Source organism: Ostrinia nubilalis, chromosome 6 (assembly GCF_963855985.1).
Source record: "Ostrinia nubilalis chromosome 6, ilOstNubi1.1, whole genome shotgun sequence".
In the NCBI taxonomy this organism is placed as follows: domain Eukaryota; kingdom Metazoa; phylum Arthropoda; class Insecta; order Lepidoptera; family Crambidae; genus Ostrinia; species Ostrinia nubilalis.
Genome location: NC_087093.1, coordinates 11091283 through 11118380, shown reverse-complemented (window position 1 = coordinate 11118380; position 27098 = coordinate 11091283). Strand labels below are relative to the sequence as shown.

The following is a 27098-nucleotide window of genomic DNA, read 5'->3' as shown; positions in this document are numbered from 1 at the left end:
TAAATTGGATGTACCATGATGTCCATTAAATTGGATGTACCTATGATATCCACTAAATTGGATGTATTTTTTTTCAGGCAACTGATACCCTTTAAATGGGATGTAACCCGGATCTGTTAGGTAGCCTTGTTGTTTACTAAATTCAAATTAACTTATTTGCATTAATTGAACGTAACTGAAATTGGATGTTTATTTATTTTATTTATTTATTTATAATCTGCTTGAAGGCTTACAGAAAGTCCAACGCGCCAACAAGTTATACAATACAGATAATTTATAATAGCAATTTCAATATGTAAAATTGTCAAATAATTAAAACGATAAATTAAATAATAGTCAAATAACATTAAAATTAAATACATAAAATAATTAAGTCCAAAATAGAATGTCATACCTAAGACTACTAATAAGAATAAGAGATAAATACATTTATGTCCAGAGATCAATGTCAAAGTTATTCAAAGTTATTACTTACACAAAAATCTATGAATTAATACCATTATTGTACCTAAGCGGTCGGCAAATATGTCGATATCGTGCTGAGCAACTAAGTCCCCGATTAAACGTAATGCGCGGGTAGAAGGCGCGCTCGCTGCGCGAGTGGTGCGCGTGACCGGCCGGTGTAGCAGCCTAGGGCGGCGTAAGTAATGTATAATAGATATTAAAAGAAAAAAAAAAAAAGAGAGTGAGACGTATGAGTACAATAATTCAGTCGGTGTTATCGCGGTATAGCGATCTTTTCCATACTTCTATTACAATAATTAACCTTACATTTACTTGACAAAAACTTTCATTAAAATTTATTAACAAGGAAGGGATGTAGTGTTTGTATCTACGTACTAGATAGATACAATACGCTGTCTCACGTACACAAGTGATAGGCAGTCACGTGACGTCGTTACGAGTGGGACGAGTCAGTCGTACGGCAGACGCCGACGAGTACGGACGTGCCGCAGTGAGACGCTTGGTGTGACGGTGAGCCAGTGTGCACATTTACAGTTTTGATGCATAAATTTAATATTATTGATTTTTTTAAGACAAATTATTTTTATAATTATTTTTTAAATTTTATTTTGTAATGTTTAACTATTTCTAAGTTCTTTTCGTTCGTAAAATCAATAAATAATACTGATTGAATGCTAAAATTTTAATACCAACATTTTAGTAACGAAATACAGTTAATTATTTGATGACTTTTACTAGATCAAAGTTACCCCATATGACAAAAATGTCAATAACTATTTATCCCGTTGGCCGATTTTGATTTTTTTAAATCTATTGGTATTATAATTGTGGTTACTTTCTATTTACGCAATAAAATCTGGGGATATCAAAGTAACCCCCAGTGGCGTAGCGTGGCTTTTCGCCGCCCGGGGCCGTCCGGAAATCCGCCGCCCTTTATTTTAATTATAAATATTTTAAAGTTTAAATATTATATTGAATGGACTTCAGGTACACTAAACACTATTCACCTTATTAGTTGAAAGTCAAAATAAACTACCACGCACTGCTTCAGAAGGAAAATACATTAAAGAGAAGCAATTGCTTGAAACCCACAGGAAGTTTGATTTTCTTAAATAGCTCAGCTTTATTATGTAACACTAGGTGTATAACAATAAACAATAATAACAAGTATTAAAGTATTTAAAGGCACTGGGTCTCTATCAGAAGGAACTCTAGGGGTGGAATCTCCATTGGCGTGGGTTAACGGGCAAGGAGATAATATCTTGGATGGTTGACAATCACTTTTCCTACAATTTAACGTTCCACCAAACTCAATACGCTTTCAAAGATAACCTCGCAGCCGCCTGCTCACACTTGACATGACACAACTGATTGACAGTTTTCTTTTTCTGCGCATTAGTCGGGTGTTACGTTTAGGAATCACAAACCTTCCGCTCTACAGATTTATACAGATAACATAATATTAAGATTGGTACTATTAATCATCAATAATAATTGCAGCATCTGTGTCCGGCGCCGACATATTTATTTGTCAATTGAGAGTAAATATTATCTTAAATTATATACAGTGTGAGTCACGTTAAAGTGTACATATGAAAATAGATAAAACTAGACCTATTTATATCGACAAAAAAGAGGTCAAAAATTTTTTGAGATTTTTTTTAAATTTTTTATAGATTTTTTTTTCTTCCAATTACTTATTGTAAAGAAAACGTAATAACTTTTAAACTAAGCGGTATATCCTGATAAAAGAAAATAATGCTAAATAACAGGCGATACTAAAAAAATACATAAAATACACAAAAAATGCCAACAAATAATAAAAAATAATATAACCCGTATAACCGGTGATTTTTATTACTTTGTATTATTCTCTATCGTATTACCTTCGTAAAATCAAAAATCGCATGTCTCTATCCTTATCACAAAGTTTGCAATGATCGTTTGAACTAAGCCTCTCCGGGCGCGCCATTCAAAGCTTCGTTAACATCATCATCATCAACAGCCCTTTACAGTCCACTGCTGGACTATGAGCCTCCTCCACTATAGTGGAGGGTTTTGCCATAATCTCCACGCTAGGCAGGCGGGTTGGAGATCGCAGTTTAAAAGATTGATGTTTTTCAGAGAGCGCTGCTGCCCATTCTCTGTTTGATGTGTACGTTAACAACGAAACTGAAAATGGCTCTAGATTTGTAATTTTGATAAAAACAATTTAGATTTCAAATAAAAACAAAAGATTTCGAAGTAAAATAAGCATTTTAGTTAAAATTAAAATTGTCTCTACCTGTAGCGGAGAATAATGTTGTGGCAGGCCTTTGTTTAAACGATCATAGCAAATGTTGTGATAGGGATAGAGACATGTGATTTTTTGTTTTACAAAGATAATACGATAGAGAATAATACAAAGTAATGAAAACCACCTGTTATAGGGGCATTTTTTGGAAAAATTTATCAAATAACACGAATTTTAAAGCAGAATTTTTTCAAAAAGTATCATTTTTTATCATTTGTTGGCATTTTTTGTGTATTTTTTTAGTATCGCCTGTTATTTAGCATTATTACTTTTTTTATTTTATCAGGATATACCGCTTAGTTTAAAAGTTATTACGTTTTCTTTACAATAAGTAATTGGAAGAAAAAAATAATCTATAATTTTTTTTTAAAAACATCTCAAAAAAATTTTGACCTCTTTTTTGTCGATAAAAATAGGTCTAGTTTCATCTATTTTCATATGTACACTTTAACGTGACTCACACTGTATAGTGCTCATTGAACTTAGAAGGAATAACATATGTGCCTAATATTATTAAGGGTTGTACCCTAGCTAACCAGCGCCACCATATTTTTTCTTGATTACTTTTGTTATAGACCGAAATTAAAAAAGTGGTTTGAAAAATGTATAATATGTATCGAAGTTATTTTTTTAAATAATTTGTTTGAATTCATTAGATATTTGCAGCAAGTTACAGATTTAATTACTGCTAAAAGTTACCATTTTAGCTAATTTTGAATTTCGAACTTGCAGAATATAATAAATACACGGTTTTAAAAGTAGCTTAGATAATGGCTTTAACTATTATACAAACCACTTTTTTATGTCGGTTTGTAACAAGAGAAATCACGAAAGATTATCTGTGGCGCAAGTTTTAGAGGGGTAAGTAAGCTCCTTAAATATTTTTGTTACTATTACTATTACTTAAAAAAATAGATTAAAAATGTACTCTTCGTGCTTTTTAGGGTTCCGTACCTCATAAGGAAAAAACGGAACCCTTATAGGATCACTTTGTTGTCCGTCCGTCCGTCTGTCAAGACCCTTTATCTCAAGAACGCGTGAACGTATCAAGCTGAAATTCACATGAAACACTCAGGTCTATTGTCCCTTTAAGCTGTGAAAATATCAAACTTCTAAGCCAAGCCAATCAAAAGATACAGCCGATTATGTCGATATTTTCAACAAATTTTCGACACTCGCAAAGGAATCAAAACCTACAGGATACTTCCCGTAAACTCAGAATCTTGAAATTTGGCATAAAGCATTGTCATATAATGCAAATATAGGAAAAATTGCGAAAATTTCATTTTTTTTTGTTATATAATATAATAAAAATATTTTAATAAAATGAAACTTACTACCTTATTTCTCACGAACGAATAAAGGTATCAAATTGAAATTTATACCAAATACCTAGATCTATTGTCCCTTTAAGAGGTAAAAAAATCAAACTTCTAAGTTAACGCGATCAAAAGATACAGCAGTTTATACCGACACCTTAGACGAATTTCCGTCACACGCTAGGGAATCAAAACCTACAAGGTACTTCCTGTGAACTCAGAATCTTGAAATTCGGCACGAAGCAACGTTATATAGTACAGATAAAGGAAAAATTGCGAAAATGATAAATTTGAAGTTATATAAAATTTAAAATATTATTTTTGCTTACATGACATAAAATATTTTTTTAATAATTATAAACTTACTACCTACCCTTTTTCACATGAACGCGTAGAGATATTAAAGTTGAAATTCATATCAAACACTTCTTAAATCTAATTGCCTCTAAACTGTGAGAAATTCTAAATCAACGCAAAAATTCAAAACGCTGAGGTAGGTGCCTACCTATAATGCAAATATAGGAAAAATAAATAAATAAAAAATAATCATACCGCATATTTTGAAATTCGCCACTACTCGCAACGGAATCAAGTAATTTGATTTAATACGTCATAAATTGTAAACCGCTACGTTTGTACGGCGGAACCCTCGGTGTGCGAGCCCGACTCGCACTTGGCCGGTTTTTTTTTAAAGCAAAATCTTTTACACAATCGTCGATATCAAATTGTATCTCATTTTCAATTGCCATGCAGTATAGCTAGATTTGTTAGTCTCAACGTAGACATAGTCGACCTTTTTTTTTCTTGTTCATGCAATGTTTTTTTTCTTATCCGCCGCCCCCTTTCATATGCCGCCCGGGGCCATGGCCCCCCCTGCCCCCCCCAAGCTACGCCACTGGTAACCCCATTCTTCTTTTAGCTTTGATCACATACTTTTTATTTTTTTTTCTCAAAATTGAGCTATATTTTTTCATTTTTTATTACACGAATCGAGAGTACTATAAAAACCGATTATTAGACTTTTTTTTGTATTTTTTTACACCCACAAATTTAAAAGATATGTGCTCAAAGTTCAAAATTGGCCAAAGTAACCCCATTCTACGGTAGTGATTACTCCATTTCTTTGTAAATATGTTAAGGGCCAGTTTACTTGCTACCTCTCCTAGCCTAGCAGGTTGGAGACCAAAAGTTAAGCAGCAGCTAAAGTAACTTAGCTTAGCTCTTGGTCTGCAACCTTGGCTTTATAACTTGCTGAAGCCTATAGCCTAACTTCTAACTAATTTGTTGGAAAAACTAAACTTTTTGGTATCACAGATCTGTTAGCCTAGGCGCAGACCACCAACTTATAGTTGGCCGGTAGTTGAGCCCGATTCTAATTTGTATGAAGAATCGGCGGATACCAAATCGGCGTAATGTGTGCCTGTTCATACATCTCCATACTGATTAACAGCCCGACCCAACTACACTCAACATCAAATCAACCGCACCTTCCGCGACGCGAACTTTAAAGATTTTCTTCTGACACAATTATGGTACCCCAACAATATTGGTGTTATTTGAAAGCCCAATAAATATCCTTAAAGTAAAATACATTTCATTTCTAAATAAATGATTAACATATACAATAAATGTGACTTGAAAATAGACCTCACTTTGGTCTCACCTCTGGGATCAATTAGACCAATTTTTATGGTTACAAAACCAAATAAAGATCTCACGTGTCCTCTTTAACAGATGGATAGCGATTAATCCCAACTTAACAGTCTTATAGTCATAAAAAATGGCTATAGCGTAACTACCTATTTTTTGAAGAAGTGACTCTGGATCCTTGTAAAGGCACAATTTTGGGGTAAAAACCTTTCCTTTAATGAAATGAAGTTTAGAACTAGGCTTTCAAATGGTACCAATGTTGGTGGGAAGTGGGGATGCATACGTTTGATAAGTGCTTGTCGCGGGAGGTGCGATTTATTTGATGCCGAGTATATAAGTCTGCAGTCTGCGCCTAGACGTTTTCTGGCAGATATATTTTGACCGTTAGGATAAATAAAATGTAAAAACCGTATCTCAGTGTTTACTTTATTGGTACTTGTTTCGTACAGTTTAAGTGATCAAAACTTAAGGTACTCGCACATGTTGCAGCGACACTCTCGAAGCGCTCGCCCGAGTCGGTGGCACAGCGACTGCTGCGACTCGGCGCTCGTCTCCACTCGATCGTCGTTGAACATGAAGCCGCACTGGGTGGAAAGGGATTGTGTTAAGCGGCACTTATAACAAAGACAGCAAATGCAGTTTAAGTATAATTGACGGATTTTAAAGTAGCACCCATGCAAAGTTCAAAGATTCACTTCAGGGAAGACTTCACCTCAGAGTTCAGAGCCTGAACAGCGCATGCGGCTGTGCAGGTTTCATCAAACTTCTATTAAGTACCTACAGTCAGCGTCAAATAGTTCGTAACACCCAAAGAGGCAAAATCCAAATGTAATAAAGATGTGTTGCAAACTTTTTGGCTACTTTGGGTGGTGGATGTTGACATAAGATTTAGATTTCTAATTATTATGTAACTGACCGTCTCAGCCATGTTCCTGCAGTGCAGCCGGCGCGCGCTCGGTACGACTAGTCTGGACAGGAGAGCCCAGGCGCGACCAGCCTGCCTGTCGCACTTCAGGGCCTGAACAGCACACGCGGCTGCGCAGGTCTTCGCGGCGGTCTGCTCATCTGTCACGTCCGCGTCACCTGCTTCGCCTAACGCCGCTCGCTTAAATGTATATTATTTTTTATTAATTATTAGGCACTGGGGTTGCACTGTACATACTACATATTGCCGAATGATATGAAAGAGAAGAAAAAAAGAAAAAAATGATGGCTGGCTTGTGCTCTAAGTAGGTAGAGCTCTAGGAAATACTGGTGTGGGCTTATGGTGGTGACTGATTGATACTTGATCACATGAACGCAATCATAACTTGATATTGGTAAAATACCTGCAACCAGTCCTCAGCCAATGCGACCCAGGCGTAAGCGCTGGGTTGACGACGGATCAGGTCTAGAAGGAGAGACCGCCCTCGCTGCGTTTCCCAGCACGGCATGGATAGTAAGATACTGAAATTGCAGTAATTTTTTTACCAATAAAATAGGTCTCGTTCCTTTTGGCTTAATTTTAGAAATGTATTTCAAATATCGACTTTACCTATAACCACTTAAGCAGTTGCCAGCTTTTTCAAAAGACGCCATTGCGGCCGTTATATCCTTATTCTTGTGTAAACACTCTGCTTGCAGGCCACGTAAGTAGCTTATCTATAAAATAACCATTATTATGTACTGTTCTGTTCTGTATAATTATGATGGTTCTGAAAGAGTATAATAGCACTCCACTCTACACGTGAAGTGGATGTCACAAGAGGCGAGTAGGGGAGAAATATGTGAACATCAGGACTTTCATTCGTCCAAGGGTCTCTCTAACCAGTTTGGTCAGCGTGGGAAGTGTAGGCAAAGTCCTATATTAGCCTCTGGTTTTGAGAGGGTCGTTCTCCTATAGTAGAGGTATGACTTGCTGTTGTAAGAATAAACTTTTTATTTTGCCCAAATTAAAACAAGATGGCACCTACATCACCAAACTTCTCGATGGCCAGTTGCAAGTGGCAGAGCGCGTCGTCGGTGCTCCCGCGCAGCCGGCAGCTCAACGCTACCATGTGGAGAGACGCTGCAGATTCTCCAGCCTCCGCGATAGCCCGGGATAGGCATACTTCGGCTAGCTGAATTTTAATTAAAAAAAGTTAGACTAACGCCCGTATTCACAAACGATACCAGAAAATCGAAGGCACAACGTTGAATAGAGCTCTGTGATTGGTTCGTGTGTCAGTATGTGTGTCCACGCGCACTGTGAGACCTGACAGTAGGTAATGTTTGTGAATACGGTCGTGCTTAAATACGCACGGATTTACGAACGTGAATGATTGAAACGTATAAGTTGTCTATATTTTCCGCTTTATCTTGTTTCATACTGTTAATGAATGGTATAAAATTGTTTACGTTACTATATCAACGAGCAGACGAGTTCATTTAAATCCTCTAGTCATAACAACTTTTTCGAACCCCATTAATAGATCCCATAATAAAATTGTGCTTTGACCTGTGCCACCCCAATCTGATGACCGTGAGCTAATTTTCACGGTCAATTAAATACGTCTGCTATGGGGACAGGCTTAATTTGAAATAATAGCGAAGCTTTTCCAAGTTAGAAGTCGTTTTCCTTTTTAATGATTTTTCATTGAAACATATTATAGTTTTAGGTACGTACTACAAGAAATTACATTATGAGGTTTAGTTACTTGGCGATGAGAGTGGCTATCAATAGCTAGCTATACATATAGAGATAAGATTCGACCATGTCAACTAACGCCAAAGGTTCACATAAGCAGAAGTGCTTTTCCGGTACCTACCTAATTCCATTTCTGCTCTGCAAATAATTAATTTGAGGTGTTACTTGTGGTCTTCTCGTTACCTAGCAATGAGAGTGGATGATATGAATATTTTTTTTTTATCCACAACGAGGAAGCTCTTGGCCTGTATCTCACCTGATGGTGTGAAGATCAGGCCGAAGGTGGAAGCGAGCTTCACCCGGAATCCTCAACCACAGAGGAACTGGCTATCTTACCTCTAACTGCCGGAAGACAACAATGCTGTTAACATTATTTTTATGGCGACAGACTTATAGCTAGCCAGGCGGACTTAAAACAAGCCCTACTACCAACCAAACCGAACAGAAAAATTTGCCCCCAATGGGAATCGAACCCGAGACCTCTGCGCCTGAAGCAGGTGGTCTTACCACTAGACCACAGAGGCGGTTAATAATGTATGTTATAGAAAGTTAAATAGACTTCATCCATGTCAACTAACGCCAAAGGCTCTCAACCGCAACAGAAGGTCGGCAGCTTCGAAGTAAGGATTGGTGCCAGGTAGTAGAGGTGTGTTGTCCCACCAGTCGCCCAGCTCGTACTCCCACGCTCTGGGGATCCCGATGTCCTCAACTAAACCTTCTGCATGAGACCTGGTGCGTAAACATAAAGAGAGGTCATTACTTTACATGACTCTTGAATAAGCTTTTAGGTACAGCGTGAATTTACATACGTTAGGTAAGGTAAGTTACATACTACTAATCCTTAACTTAAGAAAGAAAAGTGTGAAGTGAATCCTAGGTCCCAGAATTCTTCTGCCTTGTACCGAACTAATAGCAAATTGAAAGCAAAAGGTTTTGTGACAAACATTCCATTTCCTAGCTATAACTAAAAAATAGACCATTTACTTTCGTTGATACTCCATAACTTGATCAGCCATGTGAAAGAGTTCCCGCTTCAGGTAGTAGGCATTGACAATGACCCAGCCGGTCAGCCAGAACGGGTACAGAGCCAACAGAGCCACGAAGAATGGCTCTGCTGCTTCAGGGTCATCTTCGAATAGAATGCTGCCCTTTGACACAAGACTGTGGAAATAATAAAAACAGTTAAACTGGTGGCTCTTGTTCAAAACACAAAACAAAATATTTAGTCACAAATGTAAATAAGTAGACATAATTTATGATAATCGCGCGGTGATTCGCCACAATGGGATATGTGAAGGACATTAATTGAGAAAAATTTACATATACAAGACGTAGTCACATACGTAAGTGGGTGTCGAGGGTCCAAAACTATTGACTTGTTGATGCAAACATTGGCCCAGTCGCTGTCCACGTCTCGTAAGCAAGTTGACAGCTCCCGCCAACTGTTTGGACTACGGGGCTTCTGTACAACTAACTGAAATATTAAGGAACGCGAGCATGCTCAAAAGAATTTTTAGAAATTAAAATGGCCTACTGGCCTAAGGGGATGAAACGGAGGACCAAAGCTTAATGCGTGATAAGCTGCGAGTAAAAGCAAGTAGTAACATATTGTATTTGAAATATTATTACAGACTAGACCTGTAAATACAACTCCAAGGCGTGTGACGTGTCCTGCATTTGCCGGGCATGTCGAGCTGCTTTCAGCGTGGGGTCTATGTCCTGTCGATGGATGTTCCCCACCAGAGTGCTGCAAGCGATACGTGTCAGGCACGCGTGGGACATCATTAGCATTTCCTGAAACGGAAAGTATTACACTACGACCAATAGAAGCAGAGCATCAATGAAAAATGTTGCTAAAACGGGAAAAATACGAAGACGCGGGCATAGCTAGTAAAATAAATTGCGTTACAAACTTCAAAGGTATCATCCGAACGTAGGAACTCTTGCACAACGAAGTTGTTGTTGACGTAGATGGCGGCGTCGAGACAGCATGACGTCATCAACTCCACCCGCGTGCGTGTCTCGCTCAGCTGCCGGTTGAATGCGCAAAACTCCGTCATTCCTGAAGAATTATTAAGCTACTTTAAAGTCATCATCGTTGTTTTTGGAAATATGCTCTCTCCAAGCTTTTGCATTAATTTTTTTATGTGTCTCATTCATATTAGTGAGCAGCTAGTGTTATGGACTTCCTGGATTACCATAATGAGGGACTTTCCGCAGAGAACTCTCTGCCGCGCGAACTGTAGACTGCCACTCGCGGTCCAACTGCCCTCGGCCTGTGTTCTCTCTCTTTACGGGGCCTAGCTCCATTTCTTGCAGCATATCGTTTATCTCTGCACTGCAAGAATCCACAATAAGAAATCTTCTTTATAGTTACTAAACTGTACATTTGATTTTCTAGTTAGATACCTAGTAATGGGAGTAGGTATAACAGCTTTCTTGAGTGGTCTTGCCAATTTAACTTCCACGACGATGAAGGCACAGTTTTCGTCGGCGCCAGTAGGTCGCAATGAAATGCCCATCTCGGTACTGGTACTGGTGGGAACCGAGTCACCAGGTAATCTGAAATGAGTTAGTGTTTCTTAACTTACCTATTGTTTTGTAGCTCTAGCTAAGTTATTTTATGTAAGGTTTTGGAAACTAAGATCTATGTTAATTGCTTAAGAACTAAATTACTTGGCCTTGGGAGTGCTGCCCGTAGTGGAAGCCAAGTTATCGTTCGGGGTAAGGAGGAGCTCACAGCCGCATTTCTCTAGCATTACCTGAGGGTTCACCCAGTGCAGAGGCACTGCCATGCGGACGCAGTTTTCTAAAAATCAAAAGTTTTATGATAAAATAATGGCTTTTTAGAGAATGGATCCTATGAAATTTCATGGAATGTTTTAAATTTGGGACTCGCCTCCAGGATACAGTAAGTGGAACAGGTTGAGGAACGCCATGAAGCTGAGGCCGTTCTGCTCGCCGTACACGTGCACCTCGAATGGCCAGCAGTAGCGGCCCAGGTGCTCCCCTAGCCACGCGTCCGAGTGTTCCAGCATGAGGGTACGGTGGAACGAGCCCCACACGATCGTGTCTTCATAAGATAGAAAAGAAAATGAAAGAAGAGAAGATAAACCAATTATAAGTGGTTAAACCACTCGATTCTATATTTTTACTACCAGAATCACGGTAAGCAAGAGAGATGGATAGAGCCAAAGATTGGGAATCACAAAATTCACAAAGGGAGTTCACTCGTGGTCGAACTTAATTTCTTTTATAGACGTCTATTTGTAATTCCCATAGATGCTAGCTTTAATGCAATTACATATTCAGTTTTTATTCAGCCAGCTAAAGGTTGATAAATATGTAAAGTTAAAAGGTTAAGCAACATTCTCAAACGTGGAATCACGACAAAATAGGATCATAACTCACAATCTTTGAGTTTCTTAGACATGTAATAATTTAAGTCTATGTTTTCGGTATTGTGCACAGTTTCCAGGTTGCAAACGAATTTCTCGTCTCCTCTTGTAAATACGTCGTCTCCTACTCTGAGGCTTTCCCATTTCGGATAGAAGCTCATAGGGTTGAATCTATTTGGGACTCTATATCCTTGGTTGAAAGTGACAAGTCCTGTGTTCTGTAAATATGTACCAAGATGCACGATTAAAGTAAATATCTTAAAGGTTGTTTGAAAATAAAAACTTTGTTTCTACCGTTTCATTGTGAAGTGGTGTTTTAGATGCTGCAGTGTAAATATACTCCTCGTCGAAGGGTATTTGGACATTGTATGCAGAAAGTAGAGTCACTTTCATATAATTTGCCTTCTTTAGCACTTTGTGATGGTGTTCGTTCAGCTCGTTGCGGTCTACAGACAGTTCCAGGGTGAGGAGAGGCAGATTGTCCCAGCTTTTGGTCTGCAGTATTGGTGGTTTTATCATTGGTTCCATTCTTTTTTGCACGACCATTCTATCCTTATCTGAAAAACAGAGCGTATATACTCAGTTGTTTACTTAATTAGCGTTCTCATACCTATTATTATTTGGATGTCGTTTATATGAAGCAAATTGGAAATAAACTCTGTTTTTCCACCTATTTTTCAGACTAACACTCACTGTCACTGTGGCATAATAAGTGGCTGTAATAGGTGTAATTTTTTATTAAATAGGTAGGTACCTATAAATACTGGTAAAATGTCCACGTTGCAGCAACTTATATCGACTATTGGTTTCACTGTAGAGCTGGATCTGTTCGACTCAGTGCTGAGTCTAGGAGAGATTCCTTGGGTGCTCATGTTTGTCTCTATACTTTTTAGTGGTTGAATATTTACTGAAAGAATACAAAAATAAGGCAACAAACATACTGTATAATATACCAATATAGGAGCCGTGTTCAGTATTACACACTGATCTATTACATAAAGAGACCATAGACAGAAAAGACTGAAAAATACTCCTGCTCTTTCTAACTATTATGTAGGTAATAAGCTCCTTACCAACCAAAGGGCAGTCGGCAAACAGGCACATTTTCTCGTAATCCGAAGGGTCATAGTTCATAGTTCCTTTTGCTAAGATCCGACGTCCAGCCTTGCTCTTCGCACTCACCGTCTTGACAATCCCAGTGAGGAGCAGCTGATCAAAGAAGGTCACTTTGATGGCGTAGTGTTTGGGGATGTCGTCTGTCACTTGCAGACTCAGCACTTTGACTATGAACACGTCCATGGGTGGGACGTAGATTTCCTCCTTCATTTGCATGTCTGATCTTGTTGATAAAAGCGAGGCTTCCGATTTATTCTGTAACAGTCATCTTTTTAGAGTTGTGTAGATTCCTATATAGGTAGGTACCTACTTTTTTTAAATCCTGGAGATCAGGGGATGTTCTTGTCTAGTGGATGCCTAGTAGATACTGCGCACATGTAATAAGTTTAGCTTAAATAGAAAAGAACCATTGAATGGAGGTCTATAATACTGGTGATCAATGGGCGATGGTTAATATTGTACTATATTGTACTATCAATGAGAATACATAACATATTTTACCCTCTTTTTCATGATTGCAGCTGTGATAGAACCTTGACGTTACTGATTTAAATTCAATTTATTATTACTAATTAAAATAATCTAACTTTCCTCAACTTTCCTTCCAACATGTGCAACTTTAATAGACTTTAGTGACAGATGTCAATGCCAAACCCATGTCATTTTAATATTTTTTAACAAGAATTAGGTTGCATTTTAAAGCCACGTCTAAACAATTGAAAATGAAAAAAATTGTCTCATTTTAACTATCAATTAAAAAAAAAAAATTGCAATATCCTGTTGTAACTAAGCTTTAAGTTTACTAACTAAGGTATATATATACCTGCATGCCAAATTTCAAGCGTCTAACTTAAGCGGTTTAGATTTTTCATACAAAAGGATTTTCCCGCTAATTCCCGTTCCCGTGGGAATTTCCGGAATTCCTTTCTTAGTGCACCTCTACGGTACCTAAGCTACGTCCCTTCCAAATTTCAAGTGCCTACGTTTAGCCGTTTGGGCTGTGCGTTGATATGTCAGTCAGTCAGTTTCTCCTTTTATATGTATACATATTTAGATGACAAGTTTATTCTTCAGTTAAAAGTTATACGATAGAAAAAGCAGCCCTAAGTTACATTAATTAATTAGCACTACACTCGTAGTTACTGGCCTAATGTTGGCCGTTGGCCCTAACTCTATAGTTATCAAATGATTGCCCTGATTATATGGTTTATTGTATTATGACCACTTCAAAGGCCATGGTCAATGGTAAAACGAGCCCTATAATCATGGAATCCATATTTTCTACTAGAAATTGATACGATACCCCTCCTGTTCCATCACTGCAACTCTTGTCCTGCCAGCATCTACTTACAGCGTGGTCGCCAATAAACACCCAATCAGTGAAAATTTAGCGTTTTACAAAGACTGCAATGTCATAAAAAGAGAGTAAGTACTTACTCAATAGATGAATGAACTCGGGGGATTTTCGATATTTGTCCTAAAAAGGCCAAAAAATTATTAGTATTCTATCTAATGTTAGAGTAATTTGGCATACATTACCTACATTATAACATTAAGAGCTATTGTTAAAATTTTTGGCAATCAAATAGTCATTTGGTCTAAACAAAGTATTTTATCAAATTGATCATTTGCTATTCCAGTCATTGCTTAAATGTATGCAAAAATGATAAATTATTATATTTTTATGCTGATTCCTGTTTTCACATCTAGCCGGGCCCAGCTTATCAAAATTGATGACAATAATAATATAACTGCGTATGTAAGTATAACACTTTTAGAAAAGGTTATTCTTGATCAATTCCTTCTGCTTTCATTATTTTAGAAGTGGTTCCGATTTATATATTTTTTGTATTAGAATACAAATTATCGGAATAGTAAAAAATTTATGCATTTACTGGAACATTTTCCTAAAATTTTTACACAGGCTGAACAGGCACTCAGGCTAACGAGATTTATCCTGCTATACCTTTCCACCACTGCAACTCCTGTACAGCTAGGGTCTACCTACAGCTTATTCAATCAAGGCTCTTAGTCGGGGCTCGTAGGGCAGTTTCGTGCCCGCAGAGTTAGACTAGCAACATCTAGCTCTATAATTATACAGAGATCATGGAATAGTCTTATTAACACTAACTTTGTCGCTTATTTTCAGGGTCCCTTTGTCATGTCTTCACTGGAGCAGACCCCGTGTAGAGGACCCATGCCAATTAATGCAACCAGAATTTCGGAGAAGCTCTTCAAGCGTAACAACAGCACATATTTTCAAGGAAATATCACTTATTTGTATGATACATACATTAGCGAGGTTAATTTACTTTTACCACTATCTTTAGAGAATATTAATAATTTTCAAATTAAACATTTTATTAAAATTTTGACGTGATTGGTTAGGCGTTACGGCCGTTTATCACGTTTCCAAAGTACAAAAATAATGACTAAGCTGTGTGTTTTAGGTACTTCAACTATTACTCTTACTTATTTATTTTTACAGTTTCGCATAACGTTTTATAGGAGACAAGGGAATAGAAATATCATGGTATGGCATTATTCGGCGAAAGGCCTTTGTCAAAAAATTTTCTTCAAGGAAATATTGAACCAAATCTTCAAAGCTAGTAACAGAGGAGGTTGTTTGGTGAAAAAGGTAATTGTATGCTGCTAAAGGCTTACCACGAAATCTAAAATGCATAATCTTTCCAAAAGTTAACAGTAATAATAAGAACCTTAAGACATTGAGACAAGAGTTAAAAGCAATGGAAAAAAATTGGTTAATTCATGCATTCTTATGAAAAATGGAAAATTGATCTTCCACTTTTCATATTTTCACTAAAACCAGTAGTACTAAAGAGCGTTGTAGGTACACTGCGGTCTGCTTTTCCTAAAGCTTGACAGTCTTTAAAACCCACAAAGTAAGAACAAGTTAAACACAGGCAAATAATTCGCATATTTTTTTTCAGGGCGTTTATTTCTTCGAAACTGATTTGGCGTATTTCACGGATATGTTGTTCGGTGGAATATTTTATTACGGGAAATACAACACGAAAATCGTTGTACTTGGAAACAAGGGGAACATCTACTGCGGCATACAACATGTGACATTGTCAAGAAAACACTAATAAAATTTAAAGTTATACATTTTGTAAGGACGACCGCATATCAAGCTAAACTGTGAAATCTTATGTATTTGTAATAGGAACTATTTTGGAACAAAAATGTATAGTCTGTTGTGTCGATTATACCTCTGTAATTTTTGTACTTTCACCTACTTAATAAAGTATTATATTATTAAATACAACTCTTGAACAAATTAAGCTACGATTCAATAAATTGATGAAGATCTCTAAAGACATGAGCTGGCTTTATCGTCATACTCAATACTCATACTTACCAACAAACAAAAAAGAATAACATGCAAAACGCATAATTTCCATGGGGGCTTAAAAAATAAGTATTATACAGGGTGGCCCAGAAGAAAATTCACTTTTGAAAATTTAAGGAAACGAAAACTGTACATTTTTGTAGAACTTTAATTAATGCAATTTAAAGGAAATTTCATGCAATTTATTTTTAAATTTACTTTCTTTTTTAAATTTGATCGTACATGTGATTCCCTTGACATTTACAACATTCAGTCAACATGCATAAAAATTTTGGAAAACTTTCGTTAGAGTTACCTCGAAATGGATTCAGGATGGATCAATGCTGCAGAGTTTTTGGATTATTAGACTATACACTGCTCATAACGTAACCCCACAAAAAGAAGTCTGCTGGAATGAGATAAGGGCTTCTTAGTGGCAATGAGATTTCACACCTGCTTAATTGGTTTGTTGCATCGAAAGGATGATTAATTTTTGAGAGCGCTATACTGGCATGCTGAAAGGCTTCTTGATTTCAAAGTGTCAAAATTCGCAAGGCTATGACAGGAGCAGCTTGGTTTCATCAAGATGGGGCTACGTGTCACACTTCAAATGAGAGCATTTGGATGGTAAGAGACATGTTCCCACAAAAAAATAATTTCAGGCAGGGGTGACATCTCCTGGCCACCAGGAAGTCCTGATCTCACTCCAGAAAACTCCTTTTTGTGGTGTTACCTTAAGAATAGAGTATACTTTTATAATCCAACAACCATGCAGCAACTGAAAAAATGGAAAATAAGTTTCGAGGTAATTCTAACGAACGCATTTCAAGATTTTGATGCATGTTGATCGAATATTGTAAGCGTCAAAGAAATCTCCTGGACGATGTAATTTAATAAAGGTAAATTTAATAACAAATTCCATTTCATTTTCTTTGAATTGTAATGAATAAAGTTCTATAAAATTACACAGAAAATTTTTCCTTGAATTTTCAAAAGTGAATTTCTTTCTGGGCCACCCTGTACTACTACCTATCACCTCCCATTGGCTTGACATAAAAAAATATAATTTAATCCATTTTTATCCGACTGCGCCAGAAGGAGGGTTATTTCCTGTAAGTCCGTAAAGTGTTTTGTACATATGGTGCATTATTCTTTAGGATGCAGGAAGTATAGGTCCGGTCGTTCCTCCAAGTAGGCATTTACCTAGGCATGTACATAATGTATTAATGTGTATGTGTTGGTAACGTTATCAACACAGTTACCTAACTAGGTATGCAAAACAATATATTTAATGATACCCAATCTCATTTAAACTCGATTATGATCATTATGTAGATTATTTACCATCATTTCATACCTCATATGTCATTATTACCTTTTATTATATTATTCTAGACTGTACAAACATTGTAGGTATTATTGATATCAACCGTGATGAGTAAATTATTGGCGATTTTTACGTTTCTGGTGTCAATAATGTCACTGAATACACAACTATTCGAATTTGATCAGAAAAGTACTTTTGTAAGTATCGTACATATTTGTTAAAGTACCTACGTAGTTCGTATGATTAGTAATTCAACATGATTTATTAAACATAATGAAATTATAATTATTCAGATAAGTCTGTATAAAAATCCGTAGTAAATTTTTCGAAAATGTAATTATTTGTTCAAAATTATTATATTATTACGTAACTTGACTTTTTTACTTCTCAAACGAAAGAGTTGTGTAATCCCCGTGCTCGCTTTCAGCTGTGACCATATCCATACGATACTTTTTCAAAGTATACAGGGTGGAATTTTGTAATGCCACCTGGAGGGAAAGTAGGTACTCTTAATACTGTAGATAGAAAATTTTACTTAAGAAAACATTCCTTTATTTTTGAAAAGAAATAGAACTGCATTCAAAGATTTCCAAAAATTTGCTTGCCACACCCGGGATTTTTTCCGAGGCGCTAAAATCTGTTGAAAATAACACCCTGTATTTTTATCTCTAATAAACATGATAAATGAAATCCATGATATCTTAAGTTATTTAATTATTTACAGAAAATTGTATGGTAAGTATGGTGTAATGGTGGTTAATTTTGGAAAAAAAATCGAAAATCTTTAAATGCAGTTCTTTCTTTTCAAAAATAAAGTAATGTATTCTTTGAGTAAAATTTTCTATCTACAGTATTAAGAGTAGTACTTTCTCTCCAGGTGGCATTACAAAATTCCACCCTGTATGTTATTGGTTGTTTTATCGTTTCAGGGTCCATATACAATAAAATTGGGTAACATTTCTTTTTGTCGCGGACCTAAATCTAAGACAATTTCCGAGTACTCTGCCTTTCTTAACAGAAGCAGTGATGACTTAAACACGCTTCGTCTTAACTTCAGTATGACCATGGATGTACTTGTTCAAGAGGTTAGTGGACATTACACAAACAATGAGCCTCAATAATAAAACATACCGTATAAGATGCAATAAATTATGGAGTAGGAATTATTAGTAAAGAATAATGTAGAGTAGCCCCCAATCACACAATATGTTAGAAAAACTTTAAGAAACAAATAGACTGAGCTAGTAAACGCCAGACCTACATCATTTTATAAAAGCTGAAAGTTTGTCAGCGTATGCTCTCAATATAAGTTAGAATGTTGGTATAATATGAAGTTTGGGTCATCGTGGCTTTGGCAGCTACCCTCAAAAAATTGGCAACTGGCAAGGAGTTGGATCTGTCAAAACTGGCTGATGAGGAAACAACTCCTAATCATTGCCTAAATACTATTAATAAAATCAGCTTTTATGGTACAACGTAAGGGGGCGTCCATTAATTACGTGAGACAAATTTGGCGATTTTTCAACCCCCCCGCCCCCCTTGGTGAGATTTGGTGAGGTTTTTCCAGACCCCCTCCCCCTCCCCACAATCTCACGTGAGATTAAAATAATTTGCAATGTAAATGAGTTATCTATGCTTCGATTAGGATTTAATATAAAAAAACCGTTTCTTCTGATTTCTTTATTGTTTAGACGGTTTAAAATAAAAATAAAATGAATAATTTATCATTATTATCATCTTAAAATATTATTTATTTTTTAATTAAAAACAACCCAGTTTTTTCTTGCTGAAAAAATTACGTGATATTTGTCGAGACCCCCCCTCTCCCCTACGTGAGATTTAGTGAGGTTTTTCTTGACCCCCTCCCCCCCCCCCCCCTAAACATCTCACGTAATTAATGGACGCCCCCTAAGTAGAATTACAGTCCAATAAATACAGCAAAGGCCACTGTAAAAGTTAGGCTTACGTTATTTATACTATAAAAGTTGATTTTTATACATAATTATTCTAACCTATATTGGGAGCATACACTGACAAACTATCAGCTTTTATAAAATGACGTACTTGTGGCGTTCACCAGCTCTTAGTCTAAAAGTTTCAGGAGTTTAGACATTAATGTGCATAAGTAATTTTTTTTTGTTATTTCTTATTTTTACTGGTAGGAATACTTAGTACCATCCTCACCCGTCAGGTGGAGATATTATAAGGTTTTTCCTAGGACGATATACTTACATACCTACTGTACCTCTAGTACGAAAAACTTTCGAGTTCGTTTCGTTGCGTATTCAAAGTGTCATCGAAAAATTTTGTATGAAAAATTAAACAGCGCCCCCTAGGGCGGCTATAATATAGGGGGCGCTGTTTAATTTTTCATACAAAATTTTTCGATGACACTTTGAATACGCAACGAAACGAACTCGAAAGTTTTTCCTACTAGAGGTACTGTAAACATCTTTTCAGGAATGTATTAGGCTAAGTCTGATTTTTTTAGGATTGAATCTTTTGACTGATACTACCTACTTTCCTAGTTTATTTCTATGCTTTAATTTATATTCTAGTTATTTGCATATCACAAATTACTAGATTTGCCCCTATTAGGTAACAATACGGGCATTAAAAATTGATAATTGTATGTTTCTTTAAAGGTTAAAATTTCAGTCTTCAAATTAAATGAGGCATCAAAAATTTCATTATGGAGTTACAATATTAAGAAGCCATGCGATCATTTCGTTATCGGTGATATGCTAACTCAACGCTTAAAGGCGTCGAGGACGTGTCTCGTCAAAAAGGTAAACCTTACAGTTTGCGTTGGAATTTGGCAATCAAATCATTGTATAGAATATAACTTTATCTAATAGAAAAATACATTTTTTAATTTTGAAATTGGTACACATTTTAGTACAAACTTGGAACAAAAATGAATGCAAAATATCATCTAACTTCAGCTTAATGTTTAGGGTGTGTTGCTTTCCATAGCTCTATGGGCTTATATCATCCAAAAATGTATTTCTTGGTGCACCTTTTACATTAATTCGTAAACAGCGCCTTGGAAAAAATCTTAGTTTCGAGAATCGCAAAAAACAGCGCCGGTATGTCGTAGCAAAATTTTTTTTACAACATAAAAATAAAAATACTTATCTGAGGATGATTTCTGTCAATATTTCGTTACAGAAAGTAATGGAAAGTATGTAGATACTTTTAGCCTTGTAAGTATATTTTAAGTTAGTAAACAAAATCATTTATTGAAAATGATTTTGTTTCTTTTTATTAAATAAATAAGCTTAAGTTCTATAAACACAAATACATTTTCTAAAAGACAGTACCTTAAAGTCTAGAACCCATATTTGTAATTGGATTGAACCCATTGTGTAAATATCGACAATTGACAAAACAGTGCCTAAATGAATAAAGCAATATTTTTGTTCCAAGGAAACCTTGTTATCGACGCCCTAGTTTGACCAGTCATATTTTCATTCCGGTTAGCAATCTATCCTCAATATTTTGCATTTTCACGACACACATATTCAGTTTGAATAATCGTTAATCGATTTTCGTTTACGTTCAGTTTCCAAAATTTTTGTCCGGCCGTGGCAACACTGTGCAACGCAGCCCGCATCCTGTTGGTTTGCGTTCTTTGCTCGTGATCGCACGGTCATATCGCATCAATACTGAATGTACCTATAGAGACCGTCAATGGTATTCATACATGATGCGGGCTACGTTCACTTTGACCTGACCGCAAATCACAGAACGCATTTAGTGTGGAAAATTCTTAAACGCAATTTTTTTTTCAGGGCGTATACGATATTCAAATTAATTTGAGTGAGGCAGGTTTTCTATTTCTAGGATCAAAATTTTACTACGGGAATTATCAGTTTCGCACCGTTTTTCTTGCGAAGCAAGGTAATATGTTATGTATGATAAGCGTAGTAAATATAAGAAAAAAATGAATGTTTGTAAATGACTCTATTTTTTAAGATTAGCTAAAGAAATGTTGCATTGTATTCATAGAAGAACTTTTGATCTCAGTTATACTGTAATAATAATATATCTATATGTATATTGTAGGAAGTAAAATACCTTTAGTTACTTAATAAACAAACCGTCTTTATCAGCTAAAGTACGTATTTTCCTTGGCAAACGACATCTTGGGTTACCTACACGAACTTTCAGCAGTTGCGTCTCTACATTTAAGCTTTCCGATTTGTTGCTCTATTTATAACATCGAGTCGGAGATTTAATTTATTTACATGAAAACACGTGTAAATTAAATTATTTAGTGCGATGGCCAAGTCAATAATTTATGTAAAAGGTTAAAGATTTCCTGGCCTGGACTTGGTATTACATGGATCTCACAACTTTTTACCGTAGAACAACTGAGTTGCGAGACTTGGTTTTTTTGACAAGTATTGTTTTTGATGGGATAGTCAATTTCATTTCACATGATAAAAAAACATTGTTTGTTTAGTGGTCACTGGTCAGTAGTGGTCAACTACCCAACTGTTAAAATGATAATGACAATATTGTTTCTGGAAGATGTTGAAGACAATATTGTAAAAATATTTGTCATTTATTATATATGTCGGAGCGTCGGGCTCTCGGACGGCACCAGAAGGGTCTCTCATTGAATTCATACTATCTACCTATGTGGGCGTATAGAGAACACGTGCGAGTGGACACTAACACTAATTATAATCACTGATTATAAACGACTAACTTTAGGTACTATAGACTAGAATGTAAAGACTGGTTCATAATTTAGTCAATATTGTCTACAGTTAAATTTAACAGAAAGATCAAAGTTACTGAATTAGTTTAACAAAGCTAGAGACGCCTAAATTAAATAGATTGGGAGCGATTGACGAATTTGTGAACCACGCCCAGTCACCACCACGTCCAAAACCCGAATGTGCAATGACTCTAACACTAAGTCCCAAAATCTCTACGTTCCAGGGCTCGGTACCTGAAGTTTTTGTAAAGCTATTAATCCATCAATACTGCACTTGAACGGGTCCACAACTACGTCAGGCAACATGGAGATTTATGTCACCTTCGTTCCCAGGCGCGCACTTAACTCTGACCATAAGAGCTTTGGCGTTGCTTAAAATTCCATAGCAATAAATTTGCTAACACATCCAAAGTGTTGTGAGAACTATAACATTAAGTTATTTAATTTATTGCGCCCCGCGCGCCGACATATATATACTATTTTATTATTAGCAAAATGGGTTACGGTGGGAATGCAATACTGATACTTACTGTAACTTAGTTAAAACCACCATAATTGGTTTTTAGGGTTCCGTAGTCCTGACAAGGAACCCTTATAGTTTCGATATGTCTGTCTGTCTGTCCGAGGATTTGCTTGGAAACTATTGGCACTAGAGAGCTGTAATTTTGTGGAGGTATGTATATTAATCACGACGACAAAATGGTAAAATAAATTTTGAAAAAAAAATTTTTTTAGGCTAGCTACATGTAAAGTGGGGATGAATTTTTTTTCTTCTTCTACCCCATCGTGTGGGGTATCGTTGGATAGGTCTTTTAAAATGGTTTAGGGGTTTTTAAGACTATTTTTCCATTAAGGGATCTATTTGCAAATTATTAAAGTTTAAAGTCCCAATTTTTGTTCGAGTAGGACGTCCCCCCCCCTTTAAAAACTAAACTGTTGGATTGAAAAATCTGGGAAAATTCACGATAATACTGCTTTTCATGAACTTTTAAGGAAAACTATACCGGTTAAGATACATCAGTTAGTTTAAGAGTAATAGCCATTTAACTCATGTATTATAAAATTTCTTAACTAGTGAAAATTCCTTAGAAGAAAATATTAAAAGTGACTTTAGATGAAGTAATTGCTTGCTTCTGAAATATATTGTGTTAACGAAGGACAACTACGGAATCCTACACTGCGCGTGGCACGACACGCACTTGGCCAATTTTTAATATTAGTTCTACATCCCTTAACCCTCTATAATTTCTTTTGTACCATTCTATCGATTAAAACTTGAACACCAAGCAAAATAGATTCTTAAAGGAACTTTTCACACAATAAATTCTTCATATAATACTTATTTTCTTATATCTATAACAAAGAATAACTTAATAATTTATAAATAATTAAAAAAAACATCTTATGAATTATGTTTCTCTTAATAAAACATTTATCAGTCAGCAAAACCTCTTTCAATTCTATGAGGCCGGCCTAGGTCTCATATAAATGTGGTAGGTACTGGCCACGTCCCGTAATACAAATATACGGTTTGTTCTCTGATTTTTAGGGTTTCCGTGCCAAATGGCAAAAAACGGAACCCATATAGAATCTTCATGTCTGTCTGTCCATCCGTGTGTCACAGCCACTTTTTCCGAAACTATAAGAGCTATACTGTTGAAACTTGGTATGTAGATGTATTCTGTGAACCGCATTAAGATTTAAAATTAGCCAAGTGTACTTCATCTAAAGTCACTTTTAATATTTTTCTAAGGATTTTTTATTAGGTATGAAATTTTATAATACACCAGCGGCTGCGACAGCGACAGCGACTTCGTACGCGTGGATCCCATTTTACATTGGAGTTTCGTAAATCCTTTCTTAGCGGATGCCTACGTCATAACATCTACCTGCATGCCAAATTTCAGCCCGATTCGTCTAGTGGTTTGGGCTGTGCGTTGATAGATCATTATGTCAGTCAGTCACCTTTGAGTTATATTATTTAGATGAGTTGAACGACTATTACTCTTAAACCAACTGATCTATCTTAACCCTTATAGTTTTCTTGGAATTCATAAAAATCTATTATTATGATTTTTTTCAGATTTTCCAAGCCAACAATTTAGTTTTGAGGAGGCATATTATGCATTATTAATGCATATTATTATGCAAAAAAAAATTATAATGATTCCAAATGTCGTTTAAAGTCGATCATGATCATTAGATCGTTTATCATCATTTCATACCTCATGGGGTATCATCATTAACATTTATTATTCTAGAGTCTAGACTACGCAATCATTGATATCAACCGTGATGAGTAAATTAATGGTGATTTTTACGTTTTTGCTGTCAATAATGTTACCGAATACACAACTATTCGAATTTAATCAGAAAAGCTCTAGTACTTTTGTAAGTATTTTTTAACACCCATATTTTTTGTCGCACACATTTGCCGCAAAGTAGTTCGTATGATTATAACATTGATAATTTTTAGCAAATCAACATAAAGGACAGTGCCAATCCATGTATGGAAGTTGGACCAAGTGCTGCCCAGAATGAAACGATAGTGCATTTTGTTCCTCAGACCAATACTAATTTGTAAACCGAAGCGCACTGAAATCTATCCCTGGAGTTAAGAGAAAAAAAGATTTTTGTTTTGAATTATTTACATACAAAATATCATCGATGTATACGTACTACGCATAAGATTTCGCAATTTTGGCATTAAATAACACTTGCTACGTTGAACTTAACCATACTGCATCCGTACACCTTACTTTAGTACGACTTCGACATTCTTTATAAGCGATCAAGCGCTGTTGCAGTAGTTTGGTTACTTGACAAAAATTAATTATTTCCAAAATGGAGCAAGAAGTTTTAGCTTACAATAACTTCAATAATCGATTGTAATACACCAATAAATTGATTTTTTGCAAGTATAGAAAACTAAAACTTCTTGCTTCATTTTGGAAATAATGAATTTTTCAACTTACCAAACAATTAAAACAGCGCTAGATCGTTTATAAAGAATGTCTAAATCGCACTAAAGTAACGTGTACGGATGCATTATGGTTAAGTTCAACATAGCAAGTGTTATTTAATGCCACAATCGCGAAATCTAATGCGTAGTACGTATACATCGATGATATTTTGTATGTAAATAATTCAAAACAAAACTCTTTTTTTCTCATAACTCCAGGGATAGATTTCAGTGCGCTTCGGTTTACACATTAGTATAGGCCTGAGGAACAAAATGCACTATGGATTGATTCTGGGCAACACTTGGTCCAGACCCTGGCACTATCCTTTGCATTATTAAATACAATATTCAGATATACAAATCATATGTATCCGCTTTAAATTTTTCTAAAATTTTATTAGTATTAGTAATTTGACTTTTTTACTTCTCAAACAAAAAAAATTGTGAAATCCATTTGCTTGCTATCAGCTGTGACTATAATAATATCTTTAAACGATACTTTTTCAAAATATGTTGTTTCAGGGTCCATATACAATAGAATGGGGTAACTTTTATTATTGTCGCGGTCCTAAATCTAAGACAATTTCCGAATACTCTGCCTTTCTTAACAGAAGCAGTGATGACATATACACGCTTCGTCTTAACTTCAGTATCACCATGGATGTACTAGTTCAAGAGGTTAGTGGACATTACACAAACAATGAGCCTCAGTAATAAAACATACCGTAAAAGATGCAATAAATTATTGAGTAGGAATTATTAGTAAAGAATAATGTAGAGTAGCCCCCAATCACACATTTAGAAAAACTTTAAAGAAACAAAGTTTCAGGAGTTTAGAGTCTACGTATATGACATCAATGTGCATACATTTTATTTGTTATTTCTTATTTTTACTGGTAGGTATAATACATTACTTACCGTCCCGACCGATAGGTGGAGATATTTGAAGGTATTGCCTAGGACGTCATACTTACATACTGTGAACATCTCCTTTTTAAGAATGTACTAGGCTAAGTCTGATTTTTTCAAGATTGAATATGTGAATTATACTACCTACTTTTATATCATATAGGTAATCATCTTATAAATCATTTATATTATAGTTATTCGCATATCACAAATTACTAGATTTGCTCTTATTAGGTAATAAAACGGGCATCAAAAATTGATAATTGTTGTATAAAATGTTTCTTTAAAGGTTAAAATGTCGGTCTTCAAATTAAATGGGGCATCAAAAAGTTCATTATGGAGTTACAATATTAACAAGCCATGCGATCATTTCGTCATCGGTGATATATTAGCTCGAGGGTTTAAGACGTCGAGGACGTGTTTCATCAAAAAGGTAAACTTTCCTTACAGTTTCCGGCAATCAAATAATTATAAGATCGACTGAAAGAACGGACAAAACACCTATATCTGATGATATTTTACGCATTTCCTCATAAATTATGTATTTTGACTGTGGATGCGTTCTGCGGTCAAAGTTAACGCAGCCCGCATCCGGTTGGTTTGCGATCATTGCTTGTACCCGTCTGATCGCATCGAAACAAAACGCATAGAGACCGATAATGTTGTTCATGGGTTCACTTACATGATGCGGGCTGCGTTCACTTTGACTTGGCCGCAGACCGCAATCCTTAAACGCAAATTTTTTTCAGGGCGTATACGATATGCAAATTAATTTGAGTGAGTCAAGTCGACTATTTTTTGGATCAAAATTTTATTACGGGGATTTTCAGTTTCGCAGCGTTTTTCTTGCGAAGCAAGGTAATATTATATGTATGACATACGTAATACGTTTTATAAAAAAAAACTGAATGTT

The 27098-nt window shown here is 35.9% G+C and overlaps 2 protein-coding genes across 2 annotated transcripts in view; both read right to left on the bottom strand.

Annotated features, from left to right (window-relative positions):
* LOC135072622 (transmembrane protein 62-like) overlaps nt 1-27098 on the bottom strand; it is a 229583-nt gene that overhangs the window by 96480 nt on the left and 106005 nt on the right. The gene's annotated exons all lie outside the window — the stretch shown is intronic.
* Nucleotides 6165-13515, bottom strand: LOC135072958 (uncharacterized). Its single transcript, XM_063966965.1, has 19 exons — nt 13408-13515; nt 12864-13161; nt 12545-12697; nt 12085-12347; nt 11804-12008; nt 11292-11465; nt 11069-11201; nt 10802-10954; nt 10591-10730; nt 10306-10454; nt 10031-10186; nt 9736-9866; nt 9377-9553; nt 8971-9121; nt 7680-7826; nt 7262-7368; nt 7056-7173; nt 6644-6832; nt 6165-6311 (listed from the first exon to the last, which is right to left on the bottom strand). Exons 1-19 carry the CDS (start codon nt 13417-13419, stop codon nt 6186-6188), a joined length of 2982 nt encoding a protein of 993 aa, XP_063823035.1. The 5' UTR covers nt 13420-13515; the 3' UTR covers nt 6165-6185.

Coding starts and splice junctions, on each gene's coding strand:
- LOC135072958 (XM_063966965.1), bottom strand. Junction 10,955..11,068: donor GGCAGCACTCCCAAGGCCAA/GTAATTTAGTTC, acceptor AACTCATTTCAG/ATTACCTGGTGACTCGGTTC. Junction 6,833..7,055: donor TGGCTGAGGACTGGTTGCAG/GTATTTTACCAA, acceptor TATACATTTAAG/CGAGCGGCGTTAGGCGAAGC.